At 29.2% G+C, this 12,003-nt stretch overlaps 1 protein-coding gene across 3 annotated transcripts; it reads left to right on the top strand.

Annotated features, from left to right (window-relative positions):
* Positions 1-2,353: 2,353 nt before the first annotated feature.
* On the top strand, positions 2,354-6,736 carry LOC142555324 (GDT1-like protein 4). 3 transcript variants are annotated; one of them, XM_075666143.1, is made up of 12 exons: positions 2,357-2,545; positions 2,617-2,685; positions 3,230-3,289; positions 3,392-3,439; positions 4,548-4,632; positions 4,719-4,789; positions 4,868-4,915; positions 5,521-5,589; positions 5,670-5,714; positions 5,800-5,861; positions 6,290-6,362; positions 6,454-6,736. In XM_075666143.1, the coding sequence occupies exons 2-12, from the start codon at positions 2,638-2,640 to the stop codon at positions 6,526-6,528; spliced, it is 684 nt and encodes a 227-aa protein (XP_075522258.1). In that variant the 5' UTR covers positions 2,357-2,545; positions 2,617-2,637; the 3' UTR covers positions 6,529-6,736. The 3 variants fall into 3 exon arrangements, with proteins under 3 accessions (XP_075522259.1, XP_075522258.1, XP_075522261.1); XM_075666146.1 differs by having other exon boundaries at positions 2,360-2,545; positions 4,753-4,789; XM_075666144.1 differs by lacking the exon at positions 5,800-5,861 and having other exon boundaries at positions 2,354-2,545.
* The last annotated feature ends 5,267 nt before the right edge of the window (positions 6,737-12,003 follow it).

Raw genomic sequence — 12,003 nt, 5'->3', positions numbered from 1 at the left:
CGATACGATACAGTATGGTACGGTATACCATGTCACGGGTTTGGTCAAACCCTTGACTCGTCCCGCCAAGGAAAAAAAGGGGCATGAGACCCACCCCTCCCCTTTTGTAACCCCACCCCAAAATCTGGGACATCCAGTGTATGTTAAATCTATTAACCATCTAAGTTTACTTATTTTCAATTACATACAAGGCTTCTTCTATACAACAAAAAACTCAAAAAATTAAGACAATCATTAAAATTACATCCTAATACAAAAATCTTATATTTCAAGCTTCCTAGACAATAAAAATCAGAAGAATGAAGAAGAAGAGAAATGAAAACACAAAAAACATCGGAATCCAAACAAATAAAATAAATATAAGACATCACACAGTTTGCTAAACTTGTATCAAACAAAATAGAAGGAAACTAAAAAACCTTTACCTAGGCAGACATTAACCAAAAATAGAGTACATGAACAAAATAGCATCGAATAACAGATTTCACCTGAAATCGATGACCCCTGGTTAGTGTCGGAGAGAAGATTTCGATATCTAAGGGAAGCATAAAAAATGACGTTCTCAAATCTTAAAAATTCATATGTATTTATTCATCTGACATAAATATTATAGTATTTGACATGAATATAAAAGTATATGTTTTGGGTCTTCTTTGTGATGTTCATTCGATTCTCATCAATATTGTCATTTTGATTCACTTGTTCTTCTACTTATGTCTGTTGCGTTATCTTATTGCTTGTGAAATACTTATTTAGACTTCATGTTTGTCTTTGAATTAAAGCATCTTTTTTCTACTCTAAACCATTTTTTTTTACTTTGTAATATTGTCTCATAAAAGATCTACTATACATATATATATATATATATATATATATATATATATAATCCATATCGGACTCGTTTCTAGACCCATCGATTGGGTTTAAACTTGTCTCATAAACCTAGACCCTCCCCGAACGAGAGTTATTATCACTGCTAGTAGTTGATTAGTAAAATATAAAGCTAAATTTATTAATCATAATACAAGAAGATCAAATCGAATCAAAATAAAATAGTTTGGTTTTCAAATTAGGCATTTGGAAAATCGAAAACCAAAAAACAAAACTGAAATTTATCAAAATCGAATCGAGCAAACCGTTGAACATAGTGGTGGGCCGGTATCCGAAAATTGGGCATCATTTATATTACCCGAACCTGACGTAGAAAAATTCACTACCCGGCTTTCGGGTACCCGAAAATGTTCTCGAAAACGTTCGGACAGCGTCCTATGCCGACTTCGTGTGCCGGAAATTTTAGACATAAAAAAATCCTCCAAATCAACAAATCAATATGTGATTAAAAGTAAGGTAATGACTTTAATGTGGTCAATACTTGATTGGGTATATATTTTTTTATAAAAAATTTAAAGAAATGATATTTAATCATTAAGCTGGAACTAAATTTTAAAACCTTCTGGGATACCCAAAAAAGCTGACATCAACCCAAAATTAATAAACACAACATGATATTTTGTTAAAAAAAAAAAGAAGAAGCTATCTGTCCCGATCGGGTTGGGTAACCGATACCCCAAAAGCTATCTGTCCCGATCGGATTGGCCATCTCCAACCCATATCCTATTTTATCCTCTAAAATAGAGATCCGTGATCTCTATTTTTAAAAACCTTCTCCAACCCATATCCTCTAAAAATATTACAAAATAATCCATTTTTCTTTTTTCATTTTCAAAAAAACACACATATAATTACATAATGTATTATATAACCAAACTTAATTAATTCGATAAACATAATACAATAAAACATGTATTAAACTCAATTTATTTAAATTAAAACATTTTTTTTGACACGACAAACATAAACGACAAGATACAACATTCATAATATAAACATAAAATATAAATCACGACAAATATAAACAACACATATGGTTTAAAGAACAACACATAAATTATATTATCGTTTATTATTTCCATTTCATGATTATTATAAACAATACTTATAATTAATTCATGAAAATAATAAAAAAATTAAAATAAATTAACTAAATATAAAAATTATTTAACATTAAAATTAATTATTAATTAATTTGATATATAATAATATAAAATGGAGCAAAACAAATACATAAAAATACAAAAGGACTATTTTGCAATTGTTATGATGGCATTTTAATAATTTGATGGAATCTCCATATTGATCTTCAAATGAACAGTAATCCTCCATTTTTGAAGGATAATGAAGATTGTATTTGGAGTTGGGTTGGTGTTCCAACCCATACTCTATTTTGGAGATTTCCGCCAAAACAGAGATGGGTTGGAGATGCATCTTGCTGTATGGCATAGACTCACCCGGTAATCGGTATATAATGAAGACTGTCTACAGATTTGCGTTCATCACTGAGTGAACTCGGATCTCAACACTCGTTCACCTAACTAGCTCCCCTTCCCTTACCAACCAATATGTACACGTATAAAACTATCACTGATTTCTCCAGAAATTTTTTGCCTTTCGGGTTTCGCTCGAAATGGGTTCCTCTATTGTTCAAGTAACGCTCGCCTCTTGTCTTTGGTTCCTACGTTTTCGTCAACCAAGTAATTAATTTTTTTTTTGTTTCAGGGATTTACGAAGTAGTTGGCGATGACCGTGTTATCTGAGATCGGGGACAAGACATTTTTCGCAGCTGCTGTAAGATGTTTTTTTTTTCCCTAGTTTCTATTCCACAATTTTTATTGGAGTGATTTTTATTTTTTTATGATTGGTTGTTTTTGGAGAATTTGATTTTCAAGTATTTTGGATATTGATATCGAAATTTCAATGTTGAAATAAGAGTTGATGTCGACTACATTATAATTGTTATTTATTTATTTTTTTTTTTTGGTGTGAATTGTATATCATTAGCTTGCATGTTGGTGCCGGGTGGCAGCTGGAAGCAGAGGTGTTTGGAATTAATTTCCGTGACAGAAAATTTTTTGTGTATTCGTGGAGTCTGCCCTTTTCTTTCTAATTTTACTGACTACAAATTAGTAATGAATTGGACTGGCTTTGGATAAATGCAATGGTGATTTTTAAGTTGTTTTCTATCTGGAATAGAAGGAAATGACCCTTCGGAATAGAAACTATAAAGTTTGTCCTCCTTTGAAGAAAGTGTACCCTGGTTTAATGAAAACTGCCTTAGTTTTTGCATTAAACTTCAGTTTTAAAAATCTTGACGATAGCATACTTGTTTCAGATCTTGGCGATGCGTCACCCCAGAAGACTTGTGTTGTCTGGATGCCTTGTAGCTTTGATCGTACGATTTTGTATACTTCTCCTAGGCTGAAAACTCCTTACTTTTTGTGCTTGTCCATTTTTCAAGTCCCTCAAGTGACATGGAATATTTGTTGATTTCTAGGTCATGACGGTTTTATCAGCTGTTGTTGGCTGGGCTGCTCCAAATCTGGTATGCATTTTGAAATTCCATTTTACCTTCTTATTAAGAGAAATTGCAACGTTAAATTCTAATTTAGGTGGTTGAATGCAGAATATTTATATAAATATCATAAAGAGAAACCACAATAGACCATATGTTCTGTGAGGTTCGGTCTCGATGCCTACATCTACCGGAAAACGACCAAAGGGCTAAAATTCTTATTACCCTCGGGCCTTGTTTAAAACACAATAACATCTTTATATAATGTGAAAATTTATTGGGATAAATATGGAGGAAATGTTTCCTAATAAAAAAACATTAAAGCTATATTGAAGTTGCATAATTGTTTTAATAACATCACATCTGATTCTAGAATATATGATTTGACTTCTATCTTGAGTTTAGTATCGTGTCTCTTAATGAACAGAATTACAACTAAGATTACAGCAAAGCATGCTGATATTTACCTTTTTAGCTCACGTTTGCATAAAAAACTTGCCCTTCGTCAAACCGATTTATCCTTATATGTACTATCTCGGTTGTAGACTTACTAAGATGTTAGGCAAGTAATTATTCTAAGTGACACTACATGGTATTGTGGCCCGGGGATTATCATCAAATTGACATTATATTAAAACATACCAAGAGCACGTGGTTATTCACACAACTGGGTTTCCCCTTTTGTGGGGATGAAGGACCCCCCATCGAAAATATTGGTTCTGGTATGTTTAAGTGAGTGCTTGACCCTTAAAAATTTAACCTTTTAAGTTCTATTCCATGGAGGATCACAATCAGAGCAACTGGTTATGTATCAGTATGTTTGAAAATAAGACAATTGGTGCTTTTATGGGTTGGTTGATTCTTTGATTCTATCCACTCTATGTTCCTGTGTTAGGCATCACACGACTTGGCACATTCATGGATTTTTATTTGAGGGTTGGGGATTTCGCCTTTAAGGTCATAATTCTTTTTCTTTTAGTGTGCATGCTTGGCTTGATAATCGTTGCATGCGACCGACACCATGGGAGAATTGATATCTCCTTTTGGGGACTGTTGACTATTCATTATGGTATTTTTATTGTTGGTTGTCATGATTATATGATAAACATACAGATGCTTTATACTCTTATCTATGCAGATCTCACGCAAATGGACTCATCACATCACGACATTGTGTTTTTGGGGTTTGGCTTGTGGTCTTTATGGGATGCATTCAATGAAGGGTACTTACTTGTTATCCATTTATTCTTGCTTTACTGCCCTGCTGCGTGGTAGAAATTTGATATTGTTCGATTTTTTCCCCATTCAGGGTATTTTGTGAATGTTTTCACTTTCTCTAACAGGGAGACTGAGGAATTTGATGAAGTTGAAAAAGAACTGGTTAGGTTGTTTCTTGTTTTGTCGCATAGTTGAAATTATATTTGAAGCTCACTCATTTTACCTCAATGGCATGGCTAGAATGCTAATTTTAAAATCAATGGTGGAGCAACCAAAGAGCATGATAAGGTAAGTCAATAAACCTTCTGCTTCAAGTTGCATAAATTATTGTATATTAGTTATATTTTAGTGCTAAAGATCATCGTTCCTGGTGAGAGTGGCTTATAACTGCAGTTCACTTGGTAGACCTGGTTGTGTAAGGCTGGTTAATCGCCCTATAATTTCGATTTGTTTGAAATACAAGTGCCCCAAACTAAATATTCAAAAATAGATTGTATTATTCTAATATTATATTCGACCAATACATTGGAAACACACCAATACTCTAGAAACACATTATGCAGCAAAATCATACAATAAGACTCATGACTTGTTTTAGGATTTAGTGTATCCAATGGCAGAACTTGTATAGTCAATTCTTGTCACATGCTTCACCAAATTGGAACTTATTGTGTTAGTGGAAATGATTGCTGCAAAAACTGGTATAAAATCTCAATTATGTTCTCTGGTGATGAGGATACAAGTTATATTTGGTTGACCAGATTCCTTATTTAGTAATTAAGGTTCTCATCTGATTGAATTGAGATCTGACATTTTCTTTGATGTCGTGAGATCTGCCATTTAATATTTGATAATGGATTAAATCCAGGATATCTTTTTGTATTCTGTTCCAGGATGCTGATGATCTGAAGAAGCAGAACCGACCTTTTCTTACTCAATTTTTGTCGCCTATCTTGCTGAAGGTTCTTTACTAATTCTTTTATAAGTGGAATGTAAAAACCAACATATTAATAATTAAATAATTCGATTTCTTTTGCTGCAGGCATTTTCCATTACTTTCTTTGGGGAATGGGGTGATAAGAGTCAGGTATGTCCATATTGAAGGGGATATTTTTTTGGTTACTTTGCATGATAAGGATGCTTGTTTAACGTCAACCACAACCATTTTCCAGCTTGCTACAATAGGTTTGGCTGCAGATGAGAATCCATTAGGTGTTGTTCTAGGTGGAATCCTGTAAGTTCGAATCATGTGGATCTGTTAGGGACTAAATGGCATATATAATTCATGCTACGCGTTTTAGTAAACATTTGTGGACTCGAGCATAAACTTGACTAATTGCTAATTTGCTACATTCACCTCCATTCTGCGTGCAATGTTTCTTCACGTATATCATTTATTACTAACAATTTTAGTCTAGTGTCCTCATATGTTACAAATTAATACCTTTCTAAAGTTTTCTTGTGCTCAAGTTTACTTGTGACGAAAATAAGGTTCATCTGTATAACTGATTGGGAAAAGTACTTTAATCACGTATGGGCTACCATCCTACCAGTATATTTATTTTATTTTATTTTTTGCTCTCTTGCTGGTAGTAATTAAGATGGTAAAATTAACTTGCTTTGTATAGTAAATCATGCTTGATTTCGTTCATATCATGTCAGAGGACAAGCTTTGTGTACCACTGCTGCAGTCTTCGGAGGGAAGAGTCTGGCTACTCAAATATCCGAGAAAATAGTAAGTTTATTGACAATTATAGTACATTTGCTCCTATATATAAGAAGACAATCCTGGCTGCATTTACTTCAAAACTATATCTTGACTGTAGATCGCACTCTCTGGTGGAGTTCTTTTCATCGTTTTTGGAATCCAATCTTTTCTTTCGACTGTTGATTCATCGTGACTTCAAAACAAAGGCCGATACCACTTCTTTTATCAAGTGAAGCTGTTCTACTGAACTTCCTTACACCTCTTTGTTTATTCACAGACAGAAACTGAAGGTAACTTACTGTCATATAGAAATCCAAGATTTGAACTTCTAACTATAATATATACTTAGAAATGACGCTCCTTATCAAAGGCAATTCACTCCTGTTTCAGTGATTTAATCTTGTATAATAATAAAATTAAGATTCAATAAATAAATCATATATATTGCTCAATATATTTTAATATGCTGATAAAATATAATTATAATAAATATTTGTCGTTGGAACACAGAGTCGGAAGATCGAAACAACTTTAATCACCACTTTACTGTTTTGAAATCTACGTTAAGAATTCAAAAAAAAAGTGTATGATATGAAAGTCATGAAAAAATGCCAAATATTAGACTCAATAGTAATTTAAAATATATTTTAGTTTTGTATATAATTTATTTATTAATTTGTAATTTTATTAATATATAATGTAGATAGAGATAAAATATCATTTTATTATATATTTATAAATTTTTTAAAGATATATTATAGATGAATATATATTTTAGTAGTAATAATAATAATATTTTTATTAAAAAAATTATGATATTTACTGTAATATAAATTTAATTAATTAAAAAATTTAAAAATTGTATCTAATTGGATTTAATGACAACATTGGACTTGATAGAAATTTAGAGTAGAGGTAAAATTGGTTTTTAAGTTAGATAATGTATCAATTAAATCGTTTCCAATATTTCATTTACCAATTTATTAATAAGTTTATTTATCAAATATTTTTTACTCTTAGTTTTGGCCATATGTATGTTTCTTTTGTCATCCCTCCGTTGCATTTTCTGTTTTATCTCGTGTAACATTTCATACATAATTAACATCAGCAGTGACAATTTCATCTCACCAAGGCTTTTCCTTTGTCTAACGGGTTTTTTGGTAGATCATATTCTGTTCACAAAAACTATTATGTTATCGTCTCATATATCAGTTTTGTCGGATGAATTTATAACCCGACTCAGTTTATAAAAAAATATTACTTTTATGTCATAAATATCAATTTTTTTTGTAAATATAGATCAAGTCAACTCGTATCATGAATATAGGTCCGTAAAATCGTTTTAAGGAGATTTACTTTATTCTGGTACACATATTTTTCTATCATTTGACATACAATTGTGTAGGTATAACAAATGCTTCTCAATATAAGAAAATTTAAACCAATGATGAAAATACCCCTTTTTTGGCCTTATATTCCATAAAGGGAATGAATACCCTTGAAAAGTAGTGGTGTCTATTATGAGTGTTTTAGTGTACATTAATGTTTCACTTTAGAAGAAAAAGGTTTTGTGTTAATAATGTAACGATGAGTTTTTAGGTGGTGCTCTTTTTCTATTTTCTTGGTAGAAGATGTTAGGATGTTATATACGTTTAATGTAGTGTTTGCAAGAACTTATTTGAAGTGTTTCTCAGTTTCTACACACAATTTCTAAACATTTCATTGGCTAAAAGCTTTAAACACTTAAACTAAGCTCTTACAAACACTATTAAGTATTAATAACAAAACGAGTATTTTATCTGTGTGAAACACAAATTGTTATTTTATATAATTATTATTAAAATTAATAAGTATGTGTTTGAAATTTTATTAAAATTATTGATGTAATATAATGAATATATTTAAATTTTAAATATTATTATAAAAAATTATTATATAAAAAACATTTATATCATTTGAGATAACTTTTGATGAGTATATTAATCTTCTGTCGTTAATTAATTTCTTCATTATAAATGTTATTTATAAAAAAATAATAAATATATCTAAAAATTCAGATACTATTTTGTCTATCAAAAGTTATACAATAAATAAATATTTTTCAAAAAATCAAAATTTTTTGTCATTTATTAGATTAATAAATCTGAATAAAAAAATTTTAATTATTTTTTAGAATATGTTAAAAAATATTTATATTGAAATTATAATTAATAGTAATTTTAATATCAATTTACAGAACATCAATATATTAAAATTCATGATGAAACTTTTTTTAAAATATGAAAAATGAAATATGGTATAAAAATTTATATTTTACTTAAAACATAGAGAGTATTGATAATCAAATATATAAAAGTAACACAAAATTCAAAACATGACGCAAAAATTAAATAAAAAACTAATGTAGACATTTAAAGTAATTTATATGTTCAAGGGACATCAAAATCAAATTAAAATTTAAAAATATAAAAGATATCATATTTAGTTACATATTTACTTCTTGTTTATTTTCAAATATTTAATATGGTATGTGAATACATTAATACTGATAAATATTGAGTTTTTTTAAAAAATAATTTAATTTTTAAAATTAATTTCAAAAATAATTTTTAAAAAAAAAAATATGTAAAAATACCACAATCTGCGCTTACGAAGCGCGGACGCTGCTCACGTGGAGCCACGTCCGTGTGACGGAATATTTAGCGACAGAATATATATCAAAACCGTTGCTAAAATTGAATCAGCGACGGTTTTCAAAAATCGTCGCTAAAATATAATCAGCGTCGCTAATGTTAGCGACGGTTTATTAACCGTCGCTAAAATGGAATCAGCGACGGTTTAAAAATTGTCGCTCATTTTAGCGACGGTTTAAAAACCGTCGCTATTCCGAAATTTTGGTATTTTCATTAACGTTGTACATTGCACGCTACGGATAATTGTATTAACGGCGTGCATATGGATAATAGTATTAACAGCGTGCACATGTACGCCGCGGATAATCTTGAACTTTCAACAGCTTGCATCTTTGCAGCATGCAATGTTCGCTGCGGAAAAAGAATTTGCGCGCTGCGAAAAATCATTTTTGTTGTAGTGAAGACAGAGAAAAAAACAGACAAAAATTCATCACGAAATAAGTTTTTTCAGGAACCTCTACTATTCAACTTGGTTTTTTCAGTGATTCATGGATGACTGACTTTCTTGTCTGTTTTTTTCTATGTTGAATAGTAGAGGTTCATGAAAAAACCAGGTTGAATAGTAGAGGTTCCTGAAAAAACTTATTTCATGATGAATTTTTGTCTGTTTTTTTCTATGTCTTCACTACAACAAAAATGTTTTTTCGCAGCGCACATTGCATGCTGCAAATGTGAGCAGCGGATTGGGGTATTTTTGCATACTTTTTTTTAAAAAAATATATTTTTGAAATTAATTTTAAAAATTAAATTATTTTAAAAAAAACCCATAAATATTTCTTTTTATAGTAATTTTTTTGGCGCGAACTTTTCAAATATGGCAAAACTCTGTTTATATATTTTACTAGTTTTTCACCGTGCAATGCACGGACAATTATTCATCTAATTGATTATTAAAATTAATATGTATGATAATTTGTTTACTTTTTCTATAACGTGACTTTTTATCAAACGGAAATGTTGTTTATACATATAGATCTTAACAATGAAACATTGAATAAAAGAGCTATTTTGTATTTCGGCTGAAAATTAATATCACGCTTGTATTAGACAATGAATGACATAATGTGTTTATCAATTATATTGTATTCACATATAAATTTATGTACTATGTAGAAAACAATAACTGTAACAAAATAAAATGATAAACATGATACAAACTTTTAATATGATTTTAATTTCAATAAATAATTTAAAGTAAAATACAAATAAACTAAATGGATTATAGATAATACAATTAGAAAAAAAGACAAATTATAAATTTTGAAAAACTCCCTTAAATACAACATTTCTCGCTGAATTTTTCGGCTTGCTATCACTATCACATATCAAAATTTTTAGACTCTTAAGATTCATAACTCTTGATACAGCAATGTACAACTAACCATGACTAAAAACAAGGTTCTTAAAAAAAAGTTCTACATGAGACAATGATTGCCCCTGAATTTTATTGTTATCATTGCATATGATACAATCAAAGAATACTAAACTGTCTTCGTTGAAATTTAAAAGGAAGCCTTAGATCAGAGGCGTCACTGACATTATTGGAATAAACACTTTATGACCTGCATTACTTTCAGTACGAATTTTTCCTTCCAAAACATGGTTTCCGAGCCTTGTCAATCTAGTGTCATTGCATAATCTAAGAGAATGATCTATGTTGGAAATAAAATACTTTATTTAATTAAAAGAAATCATACCATTTTAAATATTACTTAACGTATATATTGATGTTGGAATCAACATCTTGACCGAACCATGAAAACTAAATTGTGGCTCTCAAATCCATCTTTTCTGTTTAAATATTTACAACAAAAAATAATTAAAATAAATGTAACTAATTCTAAAAGAAACACTTATAATGATAAGTCAAAAGATAAATGTATTCAAGTATAAAAAAATAATAATTGATATTTAATATAAATTTATTTATCATGGATTATTAACAATAGCCTACTATACAACCCCATAATCAATTTTTGTCGTGAAGCAATTTAACTAACAAAATTTGCCCGTTGAGTATGTCATATTCCATACATATATTTTAATTCTAATATGTTGTTAATTAACAATTTTTCCTTGTTTATATTATTTTGCATGAATTAAAAAATAATAAAAATGATAGTTTATATTAAATTGACATACGATTATTTTTTAATCATCTATAATAATTCGAGAATTGTTGGTCTACGATTAAAGTTAATATATTGAAGAGAAAAATGATTTTATACTATCATTGAAATAAATATATAAGATCTCAAAAATAAAATCAAATTAAAAATTAGTTCATCTAAAATGTAGATGAAAATTTTTAATTATAATAACCTTACATCTATATATATGTGTTATTAATTTATATTAATAAAATGATTTCAAATGAGCACAATTTTTGAAACATGTTTCAAATTTTCAGAATTCATATTTAAATTTTGAATGACAATTTGAATTTGGATTATAATTCCCAGAATGAATTTAATTTCTGGATTTGAAATTTGAAATGTAATTTAATTTGGTTTGTAATTCCTAGGAGAGATTCAATTTTCAAGCAGTTATACACACATACATTAATATACACTTTTAATAAAGAATTAAATATATTTAGACATTTATTATAATATATATTACCACATTTTTTGTTTATTTTCTTTTTTAGAATGTCATTTAGGCGGGAACTTACTAAATTTAGTAACAACTCAACTTTTATATATATATAAATATGATGTACATTCATCGTTCACCTATTAGATGTGATGAAACATTGAAAAATCGTACATCCAATAAATAAATAAATGTCACTTCATCCATGTTCATCTGAATTTGCATGTTAGATAACAATTAAAATAAAATCCTTATAACAATTAATTTATTTAGATATCTAAATACACTATTTTTTCTTGAAAATATGCTTCAACACACTGCTTTTGTTTTTATGAAGAAAAAATAAATTCAGACAAAAGTAATATGGACTCCATCGAACA

The sequence above is a fragment of the Primulina tabacum genome, chromosome 9 (assembly GCF_025594145.1).
Source record: "Primulina tabacum isolate GXHZ01 chromosome 9, ASM2559414v2, whole genome shotgun sequence".
NCBI classification, from domain to species: Eukaryota; Viridiplantae; Streptophyta; class Magnoliopsida; order Lamiales; family Gesneriaceae; genus Primulina; species Primulina tabacum.
Note: the sequence above shows the minus strand (reverse complement) of the source record. Positions and strands in the feature narration are given on the sequence as shown.